The sequence below is a fragment of the Corylus avellana genome, chromosome ca8, assembly GCF_901000735.1.
Source record: "Corylus avellana chromosome ca8, CavTom2PMs-1.0".
NCBI classification, from domain to species: domain Eukaryota; kingdom Viridiplantae; phylum Streptophyta; class Magnoliopsida; order Fagales; family Betulaceae; genus Corylus; species Corylus avellana.
In genome coordinates, this window is record NC_081548.1 from 5,233,017 (window position 1) to 5,255,139 (window position 22,123).

At 35.8% G+C, this 22,123-nt stretch overlaps 2 protein-coding genes across 4 annotated transcripts; one reads left to right on the forward strand and one right to left on the reverse strand.

Moving 5' to 3' along the window:
• Nucleotides 1–1,199: 1,199 nt before the first annotated feature.
• Nucleotides 1,200–10,560, forward strand: LOC132189320 (uncharacterized). The gene is made up of 5 exons (XM_059604003.1): nucleotides 1,200–1,367; nucleotides 4,806–7,235; nucleotides 8,405–8,525; nucleotides 9,283–9,342; nucleotides 9,434–10,560. Exons 2-5 carry the CDS (start codon nucleotides 4,936–4,938, stop codon nucleotides 10,382–10,384), a joined length of 3,432 nt encoding a protein of 1,143 aa, XP_059459986.1. The 5' UTR covers nucleotides 1,200–1,367; nucleotides 4,806–4,935; the 3' UTR covers nucleotides 10,385–10,560.
• Nucleotides 10,561–11,223: 663 nt separating this feature from the next.
• On the reverse strand, nucleotides 11,224–20,548 carry LOC132189321 (uncharacterized). 3 transcript variants are annotated; one of them, XM_059604004.1, is made up of 8 exons: nucleotides 17,872–18,226; nucleotides 17,390–17,762; nucleotides 16,655–16,745; nucleotides 15,620–16,056; nucleotides 15,380–15,493; nucleotides 13,716–14,032; nucleotides 12,545–12,948; nucleotides 11,224–12,009 (listed from the first exon to the last, which is right to left on the reverse strand). In XM_059604004.1, exons 6-8 carry the CDS (start codon nucleotides 13,878–13,880, stop codon nucleotides 11,571–11,573), a joined length of 1,008 nt encoding a protein of 335 aa, XP_059459987.1. In that variant the 5' UTR covers nucleotides 13,881–14,032; nucleotides 15,380–15,493; nucleotides 15,620–16,056; nucleotides 16,655–16,745; nucleotides 17,390–17,762; nucleotides 17,872–18,226; the 3' UTR covers nucleotides 11,224–11,570. The 3 variants fall into 3 exon arrangements, 2 of the variants coding, with proteins under 2 accessions (XP_059459987.1, XP_059459988.1); XM_059604005.1 differs by lacking the exons at nucleotides 17,390–17,762; nucleotides 17,872–18,226 and adding an exon at nucleotides 16,857–16,877; XR_009441038.1 differs by lacking the exons at nucleotides 11,224–12,009; nucleotides 12,545–12,948 and having other exon boundaries at nucleotides 13,879–14,032; nucleotides 17,872–20,548.
• Nucleotides 20,549–22,123: the final 1,575 nt, after the last annotated feature.

The window sequence follows — 22,123 nt, forward strand, 5'->3', positions numbered from 1 at the left end:
TTATCTCATATTATATATGTATTATTTGTTATTATATAATCATATGATTTAATCATCAATTCATCATGTGATATAATCATATAAATTATAGTGATAATATATGAATACTTAAATTGTGATTTAATTATCTCAAAAAAATTGAAATTTAATCACCAATTGATAATGTTATAAGTATAAATATTATTATTATTATTATAATTATAAAAATATATATTATATAAAAAAGCGGTTAGCGGTTATGGCAGTTATCAGTTATAGCTATTAACTGCCAGCATCTTCAACCCAACATATAAATCGAGGTTGTTGCCCTACTAAATAGGTTGCTTTTATCAATTGCATAAGAAGCATTCCCATACCATTTTATTTTTCCTTGTATAAATCGAATAAGCATTGTTGGGAATAATTTCACTCAACCAGCCATCAAATCACGGGCCTCAAAGCCAATGACAGGCCCACATAGTTGCCAATTGAGTGAGACACAATCTGAATCTTAGTGAGACTCTATTAGAAGAATCTGGTCTAATAGTTCTATTCCAAGTTAAATTGGAGTAGGAGCCCAGGTTAAATTCAAACTCTCATGACTCCCAAATTAATTTGAAGAAGGAGACCTAGTACATGTCTAAGTTTACTTCTTAACCTATAAATAGGCCATTACATGTATTAACCTAAGACTGAAATCTTGTGTATTGATGCATACACTTTTCTCCGAAGAACTAACTTAGATATTCAGAATTTTTGCTTTTTTGCAGTGACGGTGCGAACGCATAAGAAAAAAAATGATATATATATATATATAAGGTATTGAATAATATTATCAAATATACTACTATATAATTAGAATGACATGACACTAAAAATTTGTAATTATTATTTTTTGTTTTTTTCCAAGTGCTTATTTAATGATTATTTTTTACTATCATATCATCAAATTATAAGACAATCATATACAATTTACAAAATAATATTATTCAAATATATTGTTCTGTTTGAAGAGTTTTTGTTTTGTTTGGAAATATCATTTCTAAAAAAAAAAAAAAAAAAAAAAAAAAATTGAAAAGGTTTGAAATCAATCAAACGGTCCAGATCATCCCAGCGGGGACAAGAATACTCCACGTGTCAAATACAGCCTCTAGAGAACCGCTCCCGAGCTTTATCACGGAGACGAAGTCGTGGAGCACATATATATGTTATCCCTTTAGATTTTTAGGGTTTCTAATCCTCAAAAAATAAACGAAAGCTTTGTGAACCCAAGCCTCTCTCTCTCTCTCTTGCTGTCTCTCTATCTCTTGCTTCTCTCTCTCTCTGTCTCTCTCTGAGCTCAACTTTAGACTGCGTTGTCGCTGATTCTCCGGCGAATCTACGATCAGGTACTCGTCGCCACTCGCCACCATCCGAGCCTAACCCAACTTTGTAAACAAAACCCTAGGATTTCTGTTGAATTGATTGTATGTGCGTATATATTTATAATTTTTTTTTTCCGAGGTTAGTGTTTTTCCCTCTCTTTTTGAATGTGAATCGGTGTCCTTTGAATTGGGTTTTGCTCGTTTCGTGTTGATTTAGTGGTATTTTTTTTTCTTTCTGAAATTAGGGTTTTTTGGGAGTGAATCGATGAAAAATGATTACTTATACTTGTGAAAAACCCGTTATTTTCGTCCGTGTATGAGTCGCGTTTTACTCGTTTTCTGCTGATTTCTGTGATTTATGAGGTTAGGGTTTTCTGGAAGTAGATTGGTGAAATCTGATGATATATTCATTTCTTCTTTGTGAAAGCAAATTGATGAAGTATGATTTGGGTCTGCTGGTTTTTGGATCCTACTATTAATGAGGAATTTTGGATGTAGATGATGAGACTGGCTACCGCTTGCATCTAAGTAAATGGATTTTTTATTATTTTGTTTTGCTCCTCTTACGTTTAAGAGCTATTCCCTATCAGCGAGATGATGAGGATTCTGTGATAGGTAGACCGGGAATTGGTTATCAAAAGTTTGTTTGTAGTAGTGTATTTTGTTTTCATGGTATGAAGCTTGAGAAAAATCTGATTGGAATGTTTGGTAAATTCTTTTTTTCTTTAATTTTTAATTTTTATGTGAAGTGGAACATATGTAGCATGCAAGAATTTGTTTATATTCTTCGATCAAAGGTCTCAATTAAGCAAATATAGCCTTGGTTAAGATGTCTATCACACTTATCATTTTTTTTTGTTGGTCCCAACATCCCATTTTTGCCATATATTATCTGGATAACTGTAACCTGTCAGTTGTATTGAACGTTCTATGTGATTTGGAGTTATTTTGTGATGTATTTCTTGGTTTTTTTTCGACATGCAGTGATTCTGTTGCGACATCTTTTGTATGTTTGGATTTCCTTATGAAAACTTAAATGCTAAAACATCCAGATGCAAGCATGCCTATCTGAGTTGAATCATAGAAAACTATTTGTTGAAAATGAATCATGCAGATACATCAGAAGTTAGAAACTGAACCATCTAGAGATTTTTATTGGGCTCACATACATTTGTCCGCCCTTATGATTTGCCATGTTATATATCTATTGCAGAAATTGGTGGCTGATGTAGTTATTATTATAGTGTGGTTGAACTGGAATCAGTTTATTAGTGGAAGCATAATTATGGGGTTGTTCCAAATGTATTAAGCAAATGTTTAACCATAGCTTACATTATGAGTTAAAACTTCTAAAGACATCTCTGGAGGAATCAAAGTGTGATTTTTCATAAGTTCTGCCATCAAGGATCAAATATTTTGAACGTTGTTCAACTTCCTCTGGTGTTTGAGTGAGGAATCTTCCTTATGATTCCTTCCCTTTCTCAAACATCCCCCTTCTGAACAAAAACCAAATGGAAGAAAAGAAGAAAAACTTAAGTAAAGATAATAGAGCATAAGCAGTTAGATACTCTATTTCAATGGGTGACCAAGGTTGGGATACAACTTATGTGCATAAATGGGAATTTATTTGAGCTGGCTCATTCACTTATTTTTTAGTAAGTTTTGTTCTCAACAATTTTGGACAACTGTTGGTTTTTTATTTTATTTATTTTTAAATAAAAAGATTAGTAATGATAACCTAAAAATGGAAGAACATCAGAAATGAGAGTCGGCTTCTGCAATTAGCAGCCATTGAAGCGAACTGTGCAGATTTGTCAACTGCCACTGCTTATTCCCGTGCATGATGATATGGTGTGTTAAACCAGGTGTGTAAAAAAACTAGGTGTAATGGTGTAAAATAAGCTAAAGTTAAGAGCTACAAGTGAGCAGATATTAAAAAAATTGTTATAATTGATGTTCCTAATTTTGTTTGCAAGAAAAGTAAATTGCAAATTATTTCCATGTTTATGTTTAGCATCCGTCTTTAAGCTATTGCAGAAAGGGTGCTTTTTCAGGGTATTTTACTGTATGGGACGCTTTCTTAAATGTTTGATAACAGTTGGTTTTAGGACTCTGCAGGTAGCAAGAACTGAACTCAGCCTTAACCGGAAATTTATTTTATTTTATATTTTTGCTTTGTTGCAATAGTGTATCATACAAATTTAAGGCAGGCTATTTCAAGAGACTTCAAACTCGTGTCATCGTTTTGATGTTGTCTTTATCTCAAACCTCATCTTTAAAATGCAATTAATGAGCTTGTGGATTAGAGAGTTTTATATTAATTTTAAACAAAAACGTTAGTATATTACTACTAATAATTATATTTTGAGGGAGAAAAAAGAAGGGTTGGGGGTGGGGGGGGAGGGACGGTGTTGTAATTAAAATATGACCCCAACTATGCTGTGTCATTTAAAGTTGACAAGGACCTTCCGGTCAAGGTCTATTTCTTGGGATTGCATCTCTTTGAAAGTTAATCATTGATCTAGTTGGTGGTGATTGGTAAATTTGGCATCTTCACTTGGGAAATCGGTTTGCTGTGAAGGGTTGTATCAAATATCTCCACCATTTGCAAAAAAGCAGTTATAAGGGGAAAAAAATGCCAACACAAATAGGTAGATAAGGTGACGTGCATGGGTGCTGTCATTGATGCATTAAATTCCATCAAAACTAGATAAGAGTGCTTGGGCGTGATGACCTCCAGAGAAGTCTGAGTGTTACACTCTCGTTTTATTTCTATTCCTTAAAAAGTAAAAGATAAGCTACAATGAACTCTTAATCCTCTTTAGGAGTTCCTGAACATGAGACTTAAAGACATCAAACAACAAGCAAGTCCCAGCACTTGGCTTGGTAAATCCGATAGAATGACAAGAAACAAAAATTAAATCTTCCGAAGCACATCTAAGATTAAAAGTGAAGTATTTTCAAATGACTTAAAAAGTCAAGATTTTCAATTCTGATCTCGTAAGTGGACGTTTCTTGGTTTTTATTTTTTTATTTTTTTTTTGTTCTGGTGGATTTTTGTTGTACGAAGTGTATGTTTTAAAAAATCTGCTTTCGAGGCCTAGCTGATTGTTGTGGACTAAAATTATTAACATACGTGGTAGCTGCCAGTCATGTCCTTGTGATATATCTTACATAGTACTGTTAAATAGTATCTTCATGTTAGAAATATTGAGAAGTTCATTGGCCTTGAGCATTTTGACTCACGAGTGTCTTAACCTGTACGCATTCACCCGCCCAAAATCGCTTTTCATAAATTTGTTCTATTGGAGTGTTTTACTCTCTGGTTGGTCTTGTGATTTTATGAGTTGTTAAATGTGAATTCTCATTTATCCATGTCTGAGAGATGTTTTATTTTGTCAGTCTTTCTCAGTTTGTAGTTATTTAATGATCTTCAGCTAAGTATATCCATTTTGAATGCAGATTTTAACATTATTATCAAGGATTACCTGGATGTACAGCCTTAATAACATTCTATGAACTGTACTGGATCAAGAAACTAGTGGAGATTCATATTGTGCTTTTATAGTAAGTTATTTGTTGCTAGTCTAGCATGTCAAACAATCTTGTGTCTCAGCAGTTATCTATACCAAACATGCAAATGGGTCAGTTGGAACCCATTCTGAACAAAGTGGACCCATCGGTACAAGACATGCAAATGGGACTGATGGGATCTGTATCCAATGGTCCTGCAGCTCATCAGCATTCCATAGCAAACAAGCAGATGGGACTAGCGGATCCCTTGTCGAGCAATCATGGGTTGCAGAGGTTCTCAATATCAAACATACAGACAATAGGTATGGAACCCAGGGGAAATAATCTGGGCTCACAGCAGTTTATTACCAAGCAACTGGGACCAATGGAAACCATGCTAAACAGTGCAGGCTCCCAGCAGTTGCATGCACCAATTAAGCGAAAGGCACCAATAGAACCTCCTTATAGTAATACTTCTCCAGAGCTGTTATCAATTCCTAATAAACGGGTAGCACAATTGGAACATAGACCTTGGTTGCAGCATGCATCTGGACCAAATAAAAAAGCTGTACAGATGCAATCAATGCCCACCACGCCTGGATCACAACATTCTCAAACACCAAACAAGAAAGTGTACAGTAAATCTGGTTCCCAACGTTTTTCTGTTTCAAGAAGTCAAACTGCAGTGATGCAACCATCTCCCAAGGTTCAAACTGAATCTTTTGAGTCAGTAAGGTCCAAAATGAGAGAGTCATTAGCTGCTGCACTGGTGTTGGCTTCTCGGCAGAAAGAAGATAAATCTATGAGTCCGGAAAAGAATTCTCAGAGTGACTCTGCAAGTTCTCCGGGGCAGATTCAGAAGAATACACAACCTGCTGCTGCTGCTGCACTTGATAATGTATCTGTAGAGCCTAAAGTGAATTTGCCCTCTCATGAAGATTATTCTGCTCAAAAAAGCAATAATGCTGAAAGTTTGCCCGTGAAGATTTCAGCTGCTGAGAATGCTGGTTGCTATACACAGACCCGGAAATCTGATGGACAAGAAACCCAATCAAGTAATGTTTTTCCTGTGCAAGATGTTTCTTTTAGCGATGACTTCTTTGCGAAAGATGAACTTTTGCAGGGGAATGGACTTTCCTGGGTAATGGATTCTGATATGCAGGTGGTAGGAAAAAGGGAGTTTCATACTGCCGAGGAACAAAAGTTGGGGCTTGATGCACAGGGTAGAGGTCAGAAAGAAGTCTATCAAAATCCAGAAATAGTGGCATTTGAAATCGAAGTAGAACTCTTCAAATTATTTGGTGGTGTGAATAAGAAGTACAAAGAAAAAGGTAGGTCTCTTCTATTCAATTTGAAGGATCGTAGTAATCCTGAACTGAGAGAAAGGGTTATGTCTGGGGATATTCCCCCAGAACGGTTATGTTCTATGACAGCTGAGGAACTTGCTTCTAAGGAGCTTTCTGAGTGGCGAATAGCGAAGGCAGAAGAGCTTGCCCAAATGGTAGTTTTGCCTGATGAAGTTGATATTAGACGATTGGTGAAGAAAACACACAAGGGCGAGTTTCAAGTAGAAGTTGAACAAGATGACAGTGTTCCAATGGAGGTTTCTGTTGGGACAAGTTCACTTACTCCAAGAGAATCAAAAAGCAAGGAGATGGAAGCCCCTCACCCATCTAAAGCTGATGGAGTCAAGGATGAAGTGGATGCTTCTGGTGAAAAAAGTAATTTAGGCGTCCGGAATGCCCCATATACGCTCACTATTCCTTCCAGTGAGGGTACTGATTTATTGCAGGGGCTCATGGTGGATGATGTATTGAAGGATGCAGAATTTCTTCCCCCTATTGTATCTTTAGATGAGTTCATGGAATCTCTTGATTCAGAGCCACCGTTTGAAAATTTACCGGTGGATGCTGGAAAAATGACCACCAATTCAGATGAGGATGACTTAGAGCCAAGCTCGGAGTCGAAGTCATCTGAGCCAACTTCGAAAGACATTGATATTGCCACCGATGAACCTGAAAAAGTTGATGCAACATACTCAAAATTGGATGGTGACCAGAAATCCAATGATGGCGATGCCGGTGTGAAATCCAGTGACGATCATGCTGATATGAAACCCCGTGATGGTCGGCCTGATGTGAAATATAATGACAGTGAGTCTACTGTTGAACCGAGCGATACACATGCTGATGCAAACTCCACTGGCAGACATGCTGAAGCGAAAACCATTGAAAGTTATGCTGATTTGAAAGCTAGTGACCGCCGTGCAAAATCAGAAAATGTACCTCCTGCTGGTGTATCCAAGGGTGATTTTATCTGGGAAGGCTTACTTCAGCTGACCACCTCAGCTATGGCTTCTGTGATTGGCATCTTCAAAAGGTGTGTGTTTAGTAGTATATATTATTTTGTGTTCTGTGCTGTAAATTTTACTTATTTATTTGTTTGTTTAAACTGCAAGATTGAGCCTAAGATCTACATGATTTTTACGATTAACTTGTTTGTTTGATATAGTTTTGGATTATGTGCCTGCAAGAGTGCTTCATTTACTGTGTATAGATTTGCGTGATGCAGTTATTATATATTGAAAAAAAAGAAGAATCTATTGTATGTTATGTGTTTTGAGTTTTGGAATATCTACTGTGTTGCTGTAAGTACAGCTTATAAAGTATTGATATTACGTCAGAACTGCATCTAGGTTCATCTTTTTGACATTTTATAAGTATGAGCTTGTCAATTTTGACTTTGGACTTATTTATGTCTTACATATTCATGATTGTACATTGTTCGAGTTGGGATCCTTTCTGCAACTCACTGTTTAATAGTTTATTGGTAATCGCATTTGGCACATTTTATTTATGCTTCTTGTTACTTTTTTGGTCTTAATTCAGATATTTATATATTTTGGTCTAATGTGGAACATTAACATCATGTGGAAGCGGTGGTGCTAGTTTTGATTTATTGTTAGAGTCAGAAATAAATGAACTTTGGTAACTTGGTATTTGAATTTACTATGCATGGTGATCCTTGTTGGATTCAATATTTCGGTTTGACTTGTGCTTCCTTCTTCTCTTACATGATCATAGGACGAGAGTTTCAATTTGCATGACAATGAATGTCATGGTTTCAATTGAATTTTTGATGTATTTGACTATTGCCATTTATAATATGAGAGGAAATTTGGGTATGATTTGATGTGTCAAAAGTTGGTACTTGAAAAGAATGTGCACAACATTGGAATATAACGTTGGCCAGAACTTAAACCACAATAATCTTACATTAGGATTGGTTCTAAAATCTTTTTGTAGTATTTCTGGATGCATTAAAGTGTCATTTAGAAAGAGGGTACACACTATGCTAAGCGTCATCTAAAGATGCTTTTGGATCAAAATGATCAATAATTCAGTGGATAATGTGAAAACGATTAGTGCAGCTGGCCTATTTCTATTTCTAAATAATAGGCTCGATAATGTGATCTTCATTGGATTTTGTTTTCTGGAAGAATCATGAATCTCTATGTTTTAATTGATAACCAAATTTTCTTGTTATAGTGGTGAGAAAACAACTGCAAAAGAGTGGTCCACTTCACTTGAGATCAAGGGGAGAGTCAGACTTGATGCATTTGAGAAGTTTCTCCAAGAGCTTCCACTGTCCCGAAGTCGTGCTGTCATGGTATATCATGTTTCTTTTCATTGTATTACTGTATCATATTATTCTATCTCCAGAAAAAGAAAACGACCCCGTATCACTGTTTTGATGCTTCCATCAATCGCCCTTTTGGCACTCTCTCAGTTTAGTGTCTTCTCATATACTAATGAGATTTGTTTTTAGGCTAAAGAGACGGTGTATCTTCATCAGATTTGGTTTGAGAAATTATGAATTAAAAGAAAAAGAAAACAAGAATATTTCTATGGATAAGTGATGTGTGTTATATATATTTTATTCTGTCCCGTGTGCTCAGGTGCGCTCGTGCATTCTGGACTTTCTGGTAGAAGTAATAAAATGTATTTAATCACTTGAACCAAATTTCATATTTTGAAAGCATCCTCCCCTTATCCTGTTATTGAAATCGAACCCCACTACTTTTAGCACAAACTCACTTAATGGTCGAAGACCCATTTACTTAAATCGATGATGAAATTTTCAACCAGATTAAAAAAATAATAATAATAATAAAAAAATGAAAATTGTTCAATTGGCACAGCCTCTGTTGGATGGTTGCTTTTAAAGAGAGAGAGAGAGAGAGGGAGAGGTTTATAAGAACATAGCTGCTCCTGTCGTATAGAAGTTCTCTCTCAATGTGAGAAAAATTAAATTGAATACGGGGGGGAAACTTTTACTCGCACAAAGACTCGAATTCTGAGTTTAGTGTTTTATATATATATATGTGTATTTATATTATTAGTGATGGAAATCTCTGTTTTTGCAGGTTATGCATTTTGTTGTCGTGGAGGGATCCCTTGAGAGCGAGCATGCTAGTCTTAACGAGGTAAGAAGCATGGTATATATAGTGTGTAATATTTGTGTTGTTGGTTGTCAGTCATTGCCATTACCTGAAAATCTACCTCTGCCTGCTGCAGGTAGCAGATTCTTATGTTTTGGATGAGAGAGTGGGTTTTGCTGAGCCAGCTCCCGGAGTCGAACTTTATTTTTGCCCGCCGCATAATAGAACACGAGAAACGCTCGGCAAGATCCTCTCGACTGAACACGTTGAGGCACTTAATAATATTGATAATGGCCTAATTGGTGTTATTGTATGGAGAAAGGCTCAGTTAACTTCCAGGATATCACCCAACTCTTCGTCACAGCAGAAACATAAAAAGCAAAATATCACTTCTAGGAGACACCAAGAGACAAATATGAATTCCAATTTCACACCCAAACCAAACCCAACTCGCACCAATTTTGAACCCTCCCCTGATGATGATGACGATGACGATGTTCCTCCCGGGTTTGGCCCTGGTGCCCGGGACGAAGATGACCTTCCCGAATTCAATTTTTCTGGTGGTGCAATCCCATCCCCGCAACCCAAATTTGCCCAAAATCCCCCAAGGGGGCAGAGGCCAATTCAGTCACTTTCTCAAACCCCATCTCGCCCTGTGGACCAAATGAGGGAGCTTATACAAAAATACGGGCAACCTAAAATTGGTGCACCTTCAGGAAACTGGCAGGACAATAGAGGTTTCGGGGTGGCGGTTCAGCCGTGGAACGACGACGATGACGACATACCGGAGTGGCAGCCACAAGCCCCTCAGCAGCCCGTTCATGGCTTTCATCAGCCGACTTTGCGACCACCACACTTGGTAAACCAACCACCTTTGGGATCAGTTCCGCAGCAGTCAATGATGTCGTTACAATCGCTGCAGCCTCAAGGCACTTGGTGGGTTCCTCCCGTGCAGGGGAGTGGCCAGCAACCAAATAATATAGGTTGTCAACCCAGTTTAGGGCAGTTCTACGGCGCACCCGTTCGAAATGTTGGCCAGCCAGGCGCAGGATGGCGACAAAATCCCCCTAAAAGTAGAGGCTTTTGATATATATATATATATTTTTTCGTTCTTTTCCTTGTATAGCAGATGCCATTTCCTTTTTTTTTTAAAAGATATGTGCAGTTCTGTAACCATAAATGTTTTTCAGGGTTGGTTAGCTTTGTACCGAAAACCAATTTTGCCGTGCAATAGAAAAGGGTCCTTGTTATGCACGATCTCAATGGTTGTCTGGATAATGGGTTAGGATAAAAATTGTGGAACTTTCGAGTTACCGAAACATCACGGGCAATGTTATATGTTACATTTTTATCCCTAAAACTATAAGAATAATTATTTTTACAAAGATTTTTACAAAGTTTGGTTGCCACACTTTTGTGTAAACTATTATTACTAGTGTGTATTTCATGCTTTATTTACATATAAACTTTATCTTTTGGGCATAAAATATTGGACTTTTGAGTCAACAAACTCTTTCCCGGCAATTGCAGCATATTTTATAATCTTATTAATGGAGAGTATTTATTTTACTTTCGAGATTTTTATTGCATCTAATAGTGTAGATGATGCTGACAAAGATTCTCTCTATTTTAAATGAAATAGATAGCTTTTTTATTTGATGGTCTGAATTTAAGTTGGTGCATATAAAGTCAATATTAACACATCTTTTAAAGAATTTAATTTAATTTATATATTTGAAATGAAGAAGTCGTATTAAGTTATATATTTGCAAAAAGGAAAACATAGCTGTACATTGAATTGGAGCAGAACACACATCTGCATTTCCTACTGGTTCTTTGATTTATTTTCAGAGCCTGTCCATATTCTTGAGTATATATGTGTGTGTGTGTGTGAGAGAGAGAGGTTTCTGTAATAGAAGCAAATCCTATCCTCAAGTGACAATGATAAATAATATAGAACAGTTGGATGAAAAAAAAAATACAACATCTGGGAAAGAATTACAGAGGAAAAACAGCAAAAAAAAAAAAAAAAGAAAAAAGAATCAGTCAATCACATCAAGCAAATAATAGTGACAAAAGAAAAGGCATAGATGATACAACTATAGTGGAACTGTAAGGTATAATCAGTAAACTACAAAAGGGAAACCTATTTAAGTACAACATTTCTCAGCATGCTGTTATCTCTCCCAGTGTTGGAACACCAGAGTTTGATGCATTGGGCAGAATGCAGCCTTAGTTTTTCAGTGGCAAACACAGAGAAGAAGATCAGCTCCTCAACCCCCCAAAGCACGCTTAAGTCCTGCTTTTTGCTCAGGTGTCAATCTGGTAGGAAACTTCACCTCGAATTTGATCCTTAAATCACCCCTATTACCGGGTTCTTTTACTATTGGCATTCCCTCTCTGGCAACAACCACCTCATAACCGGGGTTCACAATGTCGGTCACTGGAATCGATAGACTACGGCCATCAAGTGTCGTAAGATTTACTGTCGTCCCTCCCAACGCCTCGGCTAATGACACTCTATGGTTCACAATCAGGTCATTGCCATCTCTTTTGTAAATATCATGGGGTTTCTCATCAATCACAAACACCAGGTCTGCTGGGAGCTGGTTATGTTGTTCATTCCCTTTGTCTGGGAAAGTAATTTTGGTTCCTCTCTTCCATCCAGGCTTCACATCAATGGTTAATATCTCTGTTTCTGGCACTTGTCGTCTGCAATGTAAATTTCACAGGGAAAAAAAAAAAAAAAATCAAATTAGCCTGGAGTCAGGCAAAAAAGCAATCAGTGATGATATTTATAATCACAATGATTTTCTCTTTAGGCTAAGAAATGAATTTCATCACTTAACGATTAAAATCAGCATGTTTGAGAGCAACATGACATTTTATCTATGTTCAGACAAAGAAAAAAATGAAGAAGTGAAGAATGGTTATCATTAAATGAAAAAAAAAAATATGACATATCTATATTTTGCGAAAGATTGGTAGGTTGGTAGTCTTAATTTCACCAATAATGGATTTCAAATTTATCATTCTGCAGAGTAGGGTAGCATGATGGCTCTTAGGTAAGATGTAAGATCACTTTGGTCAATAAACAAAAAATGTTTAAATCCATCAATACTTACAATACTATAACTCTATTGTACCATGTCAGAAGATAAAAGCAATAGTTTCTAATATCTAATTCAAACAGCAGTTTGATTGAAGGAACTAAAAATAACAAGAGTTTAGAGGAAAAAAAATATACCCATTGGCATTAACCAGAGTCCTTGAAATCTTCATTTTCCTTGTTGATCCAGAGTAGAGCTCCACAAGGCTGCACGGCAGTTTGCTTTCCACAGGTGGTGGTTTCTTTGGCACGCTGCCCTCGCTATAAGATCGAAAGATATTTTCGCTCCCACCGAATCCCCCAAAGATCCCCGATCCATCCGACTGGAACCGCATAGATCTCCCAGGTCCTGAGGAACCAAATCCAAAAGGGCTACTTCCAAAGAATTCTGCAAAAATGTCCTCTGCATTCCTGGGGTTGAATCCATTCCCCGCACTGCCATTTCCAAATGGGAACCCACCACTGCCAGATGGAGGCATATCTTTCAACCCTTCCTCACCATATTGATCATATATAGCCTTCTTCTGCGGGTCACTCAATACCTGAATTCACAAATTTACCAAAAAAAAAAAAAAAACTTAAAAAAATCAAATTCCACTCAATCTCAACTAAATGCAATATTAACTTGGTTAACCTGAAAATTCCAAATGTAAAATCATAGACACTATAATTAAGGAGCCAAACTGACATTAAGTGAAAGCACTGCTTCTAAGCCCTATTTGATTGCCGACAAATTGTAGAAAAAGAAAGAAACTTTGACGAATATTTAAATTATTTGATTGGTTGATAGATGAGATGACAGAATATGGAAATTCTGTCAGTCAATTGAATATGAACTCAACAAAGCCATATATTCCATTGTCCCTGAATATGGAAATTCTGTCAGTCAATTCGATCCAGAGCCATGCCTTCACTTCCCTTCATCTTGTATTTCTCACCATCTCAACCAAGATGATCTTGAAACTTGAAACAAAATACATAGGACTCTCAACTTTGGTAAATTGACATAACTTCTATAATTGATCCATCTCATCATTTTCATTTTAAGGGTATCAGCTACACTAAGATCACTATCATGTTGACTATCCATATTCCATACCATACTATTTTTCTGGTGAGAAAAAACAATATAATTGAATGGGACCAAAAAAAAAAAAAAACTCAACTTCGATCCTCCAATCACCCAGAAACCAAGCAAGCCATTAAAGAATTAATAACTAAGCCAGGAAGCTTTAAAATTAAAGAAAAAGAAATCCCCAATAGAAGAAAACAGAAACAAAATCTAAGGACTTTGGAAAGAAAGCTTTACCTCATAGGCTTCGGAGATCTGCTTGAATTTGGCTTCGGCGTCTTTCTTGTTTGTGGGGTTCTTGTCAGGATGCCATTTCATTGCCAATCTCCTATAAGCCTTCTTGAGATCATCATCGGTGGCATTCCTGTCCACTTTCAATACGCTGTAGTAATCCAACCCCATTTCTGATCTGAACCCAATAAGATGTTCGATCCAAACCCCCCCTAAATCTTCAAAATTTGACCCTTTTCAAGAACACCCAGATCATCAAACTGGAACCTTTTGCTCAGCTCTCACACTTTCTCTCTTGTCTCTGAGAACTACAAGTCAAACTCCTGAAGAAACTACATGAAAATCGACACAGAGAGAAAGAGATGGGAAATCTGAAAAAATGGGAATTTTTCAATGTGATTGATCTTTATTCCAGAGTTTCGTTGCAGAAGTTTTTTACGTCGAAAAGAGGGAATCTGAATGAGTCTATGGTGGTTTTGGTGTCTTGGGTTGAGAGAGTTTCTTCGTCAAAGTTACGATCAATGTTAGATGGAGATTTTTGGTTTTGATAAATTATAAACCGAGAGTTGCGGGTTTTTGTTTGTTTATGGTGGAAGCAAATTCAATTCCGGGATCATCATCATATTGTTTATTTGATTTTGTTTTCCTTCGTTTGTTTCCGGGAAAATGTGTTTCTTCTCTTTGTGAGCGCCACGTAAAAATAATAATAAATAAATAAATAAATAAAAAGCCCTTCTAGTCTTCTACGGGCCAAATAAAATCCTCACCAATCGTCTGCATTTAGCAGTCTAGGCATTGCCACGTCATTTATGTAAAATAAATCTACATAATTTTCAATAAATTCTAACATCTCAACTATCATAATTTTTTTCTTAATAAACTAATTATAAAAGAACCGACCCGATTTCATAGCAACAAAATCTTAAAAACGGTTTCTTAGTATAAATACTAGAAAACGGTTTATTACTTAATCCTCTTGAGTTACACAAAACTAATGGGTATTGTGTATACTTTATAAAAACCGATTTCCTCTACTTTCCATCAAAGTAGGGAGTCCAATAGAAAAAATACTTTTCTTGGATTAGGATTAGGAGAGCCTAATAGGATATTATTATTATTATTATTGTTATTATTTTTTTTATCATTTTCATTATTAAATCTGTAAGACTTCTTCTTCATATGTGCTTACAATTTAAGCAGAGAATCTAGTGTCAAGATTCAGTGGGATAAGGCTTAGTCAAATTTCTCTTATTTCTATAGTTTTTTTTTTTTTTAGGAAGTCTCTTATTTCTATCTCATCACATGCAGAAAATTTCATGCATTTTTCATTGCATCCTCTCAAATGTGACTTAATTTTTAAAATATTATTGAATTTGAAATTATTATTATTGAATTTTGATCTATTGATGATTTTAAAAATTAACACAAGAAGAACTCTAGTCCTCTTAGCATTACTTGCATCAACAATACTTCAACAATGAACTTTTCACATGATTTTCATGTCAAGTCAAATGGTTTCTCCGCCACTCCGGACAAAGTTTCTCCAGTATATATATATATCTTAAGAACACTTGCATTTTTAAAAATTTATAAAAATTACGTGCTATAAAGAAAATTGAAGAATTTCTTCCAATCCAAATTTGAAAGAAAAATGTCCTCTTTGATATTACCTGTAAGCGAGTAGGGCACTGAGAACTGAGAAGGTAGGGACACCATATGGCTTATTGCAAGTGCTTGACAAGGTTCTTGCTTGTGTCATAAAAATAAAGACATTTCTTATTGATCTGAGGCAAATAACAAGAAATCATAGCTTAATTACTGAGCTTCAAATAGAACACCAGAAAATCACTTCAACGATTTTTGGCAAATTGGCAAGAAAGTAGAAAACCAAAGTGGAAGAAAATAATCACCATGCTTTATAGTAATAATCAACACCACTCTGCATCTAACTGCTAATACAGTCCAAAACCAAACCAGGGGAGATCCTTGTCATCCAAAAGGTTTACGCATAATGTATATCTCTCACTCCCACTCCCTAATGTGGTACTAAAAATTATCATTAGATTTTGATTGAAATTTTGGATCCAATGGTGATGTTTAGTACCACACCAAGAAATGTGCAAGTAGGAGTATGGGAGTAAGAGTATGTGTAGCATTTTTCTTTCAACATACATAATTTAGAAATAGCTTGTCAAAGAGGAGAGATGAATCATTTGGAAGGCAGGATTCATCTTCACTAGGTTGGCAAAAGAAATTCTCAGCTGTTTAAGAACAAGCACTTGCCATTATTGACGATGGTTCTCCCCGGGCATGTCTCAAAAGCTCTGCATATGGTGAACGAGAACAGCTGCAGCAGAAGAGACAAACGGTGATTAGCCATGAAATGGCACAAGGAGAAACTGTCTTGAATGATGATCATATCAACTATCAAGTACTCGACAGGAAACTCAATCCAAGAGTTTGGCAGAGGACTCACTCAGATTCAAAATGGTACACTGCTTTTAGTATTTCTAATCATTAATTAAAATGTTACTCCTAATATCAAAACGATCATGATAGCAGCAAAATGCTTATTGGCTACACAAAATTTTGCCAATATTTTCTAAATTCACGAAAGCAAAATCTTTTAAGAGAATGCTATAGTGGGTGCTATCCCCTTCTACTACTGCTGTCTTGTGTAATACATGAGTACCTTGCCACCCATATTCTAGTGCGGTGCATGTCTATTACCATATACCTTTGCTTAAATAATAGAATGAGGAGTGCAAACTTTTAGAGGAAGCCATATTGAAATAAGTTAGTGATCTGACCTTCAAGCTAAAGTAAGCTGTCAGACCAATTGGGATACAAGTATCAGTTAATATTTACGTGCAACACACAGAATTGTAATCACAAGAAGGATAAGCAAATGCAGCTAGAAGCACAGAATCACAAATTGTATCAACCTGGGGAGCATCAACTTGCCAGGCGGGGATACAGACATATACCATTATTCTCAACTGACTCCAGGAATTCCCTGGATACATGGACATTAATCTGCCAAGTTTGAAAGAAGCCAAGTTAGAGAAAATAATTATTGCTGTTGTTGTCACAATGTTCTTGACCATGATATCAGACAGAAATCAAATGTTACAGTAATTTTAACACCTCCACACAGATAGCCAATTGGTAGACCAACTATAGTGTTTTGACAATCTTGATACGAACTTAACCAAGGTAACTTTACATCCCCAAACAGCTCCCAGGAAAAGTTTGAGCAGGTCAACATGAGTGACAAATGAAAGGGAATGATTCATCCCATTGATGACTCAACAAATCAGAGGTTGCAGTTTATAACATATGAAGCATGCACTATTTATCCAGATTTTCCACACGCGCACACACACACACACACAAAATATATATATATATATTGCAAGAACAAATATAACAGAAAAAAATCCAACCAAAACTAAACAAGTAGTTGAGCCTTTCTTTATAAGTTAGGAGTGATATCAAAATGGCAGTTCCAATAACGCGAAATTAATGTTTCTCAGAAGAAGACACATATAAAACTAGTGATCAACTGAGGATCTTTCACTGATTGAGATTTGTTAAATGTTAATTCACAACTCAAGGTTATAATTTGAACGAAACCATCAACATCTCATATTTAGCATAAGAAGTCACGATAGGCATACCCCGATGTCAACAGTTTGGAATCCAGGAACGGCCAACGAGCTCATTACATTCTGCACAAAAATAGAAAATTGGAAGCGAGGATGAGTTTATGAAGCAGGAGAGATCCAGTTTAAGTGAGCACAAGATTAGCAGTTCCTTAATGCATCTGAAGCTTCAGGAGCAACTCTCAAGCATTTGATTAAAGAATGCACTAGACATACCAAGCAACATCATCAGTAATCTCCGACAAAAAAATAGTAATGTGATACTAGGACAACATGATTTTGTACTTGATAGACCTATCCCGAGACTGTAGAACATAAGGGACCTCTGATAGTACTTATTCACATATCCAAAGGATTTGACAGACAAGATACCTGAGACAAATTTATCCTGAAACATATTTACATCAAATTTATTGCGTAGCTCTATGATCACTTGGGTCCATAGTTAGATGAAAAGTCTTAGAATATAAAACAAATATAAATTAGAATCTGCATACCTGATTAAAGGTGTGTTCTTCTCGGGAAATTCAGATGATGTGGGAGTAGCAAGCTCGACGATTCTGTATTAATTAACTTGTTATTGCTCGTGCCGAGTCCCTTTCTTAAAATTGCTGCATTGGCAAAATCCCTAGAAGTTTTGTAACTTCCGGATATTTCTTCATCCAACCCCTTGCTCAGTTAAGAATTTCAAAAGTTTGCTCATTAGGTTGGCACCCTTCCATTACCTTAGTTATCAGCAATGAGATGAACGCACAAACCTGACCTCTCTGGAACATTGCCTTCAATAGGGTACTGTAAATTGCAGTACTTGGAGTAAGCCCATTCTCTAGCATCAAATCCCTCAGCTGGAGAGCAATTAATAGCTTCCCTTCCTACTAAGGCCCCTTGTCAAGGACCCACAGGTATAAACATCTGGTTTTAGCCCCTGGGTGTACATGTCCCTAAACAGTTGACCAACCAGCATGCTATTACCCTCCCTTCTGAAAGCACGTATAAGAATATTATATGAAGTCGTATCAGGTACACATGCAGTGTTCCTAAGATATTCAAAAATCCCGTGAGCACTTCTTAGTAACCCATTTTTACAGAGTTTGTCCAGCAGCATATTAAGAGCGATTGTAGTGGGAGTAGGGCCATTACGCATCATGTATTCCATTAATTTCAAACATTCTGAAAATTTCCCCACTGTACAGAAATACTGAATCAAGCAAGTTGAACTAACAACATTAAGCTCAACCCCTTCATGCTCCATACGAAACAAAATCCTCTGAATCACCGAAGAGTTACCCTGTTTGCATGCTGCAGACAAAATTGTATTGAAAGAAACTACATCAGGTCCCTTATTTTCCCACTCAAAAGAGTCCAAGTGCTCCAAAGCTTCTTCAATACTATTCTCCCTACAAAAACCTTTTAGAATTGTGTTATAACATACAATACTTGGCGTAAAGCCATCTTTCATCATACTCTTCAACAGAGACAACGCCTCTCTTGATCTATTATCACAACACAAACAATTGAAGTATATATTATATACAGCAACATCCAGAGTACAGCCCCTTGATATCACATCAAGCAGTATTTTGTGAGCCATCCCTATTTTGCCTACTTTTAACATGCCTCCAGCCAAGGCAGCATAGGTGTATGGATTGGGTGAAAACCCTCTTTGATCAATCACCTGAACAAGCTGACATATTTTTCCCACTTTATCTTGATGACAAAGTTCACGAAGAATTATATTATATGTAATCAAGTCTGGATCACATCCTTCTCTTTCCATCCTACCCAAGTATTCCAATGCCACCTCAACCCTACCAGCATCACAAAGAAACTTAATAATTATAGTGTACGTTCTGAGATTTGGCTTAAAACCATCACTTTGCATTATATTTAAACAACGAAAAAGATCATCCCCAAAACCTTCTCTACCAAACCCATACACTAAAGCAGTATAAGTGCATACATTTTGGACAATACCCTTCTTCTTCATCAAACAAAACAATTCCAAAGCTGCATAACTCTGACCAGACTTACATAAAGCCCATAGAATGAGATTGTAACTATACACACTACAAAAATAACCTTTACCCAGAAGAGCAGATAACACGGAATATGCCTCACGAATCATCCTAGCTTTGGTGAGCAAAGAAATCAACAAGTTCAAAACGGCTTCAGTTGGGAAATACTCCAACCTCAGCATTAACCGAAATACATCAAGTGAACAATCCAAACTTCCCAATTCAAGTGATTTTTTCAACACTTTCAATAACATTGTAAATGACGGTACAAACCCACTTCCACACATCTCATTGGCAACAAAAAACATGTCTTTCAAATTACCAAGGGATAACATCCCATTAAGAAGCACATTGAAAGTTAAGGCGTTAGGGGCTGGCCCAAATTTTTTCATCCCAAGATAAACTTCAACCAACTCTTCCAACAACACATTCCGTGACCTCAAATAGCAGTACATCAAAGAATTGTAATCATACACAGTAGGCTTTCCAGGTGCATTTCTCATAGAACTCAAAGTTTCTAGAGCTTTTCTAAAGTGACCTGAGGTGGCATAATTCTGCATTCTACGCTGTAATTTGATGTAATCACAATCATGGGTACTGCTCTCTTCTACAAAATCGATGGTTCTAAGAGCACAGGAGGAAGAAAAATTGACAAAGAAACGAACAATTTTGCAAATTCTATTCGAATAATTGGCTGTAGGAACAGTACAAAGAAGCATTGCAGGTTAAAGAAGAAGTGGAATTTTGTAACCAAAATAGGTGAAATAAAGCTAGATAGATTGAGAGATTGAAGTAGAATTTCATTTAGTGAAAGCTAGGATTGGTTTGGTCGCAGAGATTAATAGAGAAAAGAAAAGAAAAGAAAATTTCTGAAAAAGCCTCTCACTTTGTTGCATCAATTTTAAACTTTCGCAGACTAAGCCTGAATTTCTTTTTCTTGTTGAGGATTTGAATTTTCATTCAGCTTCCAAGTAAAAGAAGAAAAACACAAAATTCGAAATATTCTGTTTCACTTATTTACCTTTTCTTGGCAACCAAACAGAGCATAACTATACCAATAAAAGATGAGATATACAGGCAGGGAATCTTCGACCCTGAAGGATGAATAAACCCTAGCATGAACTGCCATTGAAGAACAAGAGGAGCCAGGAGGTTTAAACTTTAACGGTGAGGTTTCGAGATGAAAGAACGGCGTCGTTAAGATTAGCAGCTTAAACGACACATTGAATACGATGGAAACGACCCACAAAAAAAAAACAAAAAAAAGGAAAGGACTTTCCCTGTCAACTGCCCAAAAATGTAGAATAGATTATTTTGGTCATAAGATATAAGATTTTTGGGAAAGGACACATACCCCTCAAAAACAACAATTTTATTGTGATCTCAAACCATTAAAAAATATCTTCCCTAAAATTAGAAAAATGAAAATGTTTGGGGAGTTGAGTACCTAAGGGGGGACATTGCTCCATTCATTAGTTTGGGGAGGAGAAGCATTGACAATGAGATGATAGTTTTAGGAAAATATGTGTACTTTTTTCAATATATATATATATATAGTCTTGGACCCCTCGACTAAAATGTGTCGCTTTTGGAGCAGCAATAATAAGCCCATGAAAGAATGACATCGTTTTACAATGTTTCATATCCATTGAAAAGCCTCACCCTCCAATTAATCCCAAAAAAAAAAAAACCAAGAATAGAGCTGTCCATTTGTTTTGTTTGTTTTGTTTTGTTTTGTTTTTTTTTTTTTTCTTTCTTTTTCTGACTGGAATTTTTTGCAATTGCCTGCTTGTTGCAATTGGGTAGGCAATTGAGAGAAGCTTTTTATGGGGTCCACATATGAGTATCAATACGGTTACAGTTAGCGGTTATTAACAAAAAATGTTAATGTAACCACCTTAACGGCTATTAAATTTTACTAATAGCAACTGTAACTGCCTAGTGGTTAGCAATTAGCTATTAACTGCCGGTTAGTGGTTAGTAAAACATGTACCCGCCCGCTATAACCACTTTTTCAAAATTGGGCATTTTGGGCCTTCTCAAGATAAACATATAACCAATTTTTCAGTTTTTGGCTTTTTTATTTTTTTATTTTTTATCATTGTAGCATTTTTACCTCATTTGTTTTTTGCATTTTTAGTGTCTTCTTGGGCCAAATTACTATAAAAAGAGCCCATATTGAAAAATCAAAAATATTTGACCACAAATTTACATTTACTTGTACTTTTTTTTTAAAAAAAAAATCCTTAAATATAAATCATAACCTGTTAAAAATTAATATAGTTAACTTGAATAAAGTATTTGAATTGTCATTGAATCATATGATTGAGTATTGAGCTTATACATTTATATTATTCATATGCATATATGTATAATTATAATTTATAACATACATAGATTTATAAGTTTATAACATACATTTGAACTAAGTTTTTAAGTACTTAATTCTTATATTAGTATGAATTGGTATACTTATGATTTATGTCATATTATATATGTATAATTTGTTATTATATAATCATATAAATTATAATGATAATACATTAATACTTCAGTTGTGGTTATAAGTAACACATTGTTTAATCCAATGTCAATTACTTAATTTGATATTATACGAATCACATTATCATTATCTATTAATAATATGATTAACTTTAATAAGTATTTGAATTGTTATTGAATCATATGATTAAGTATTGATCTTATACATTTATATTATTGAATATGCATAATT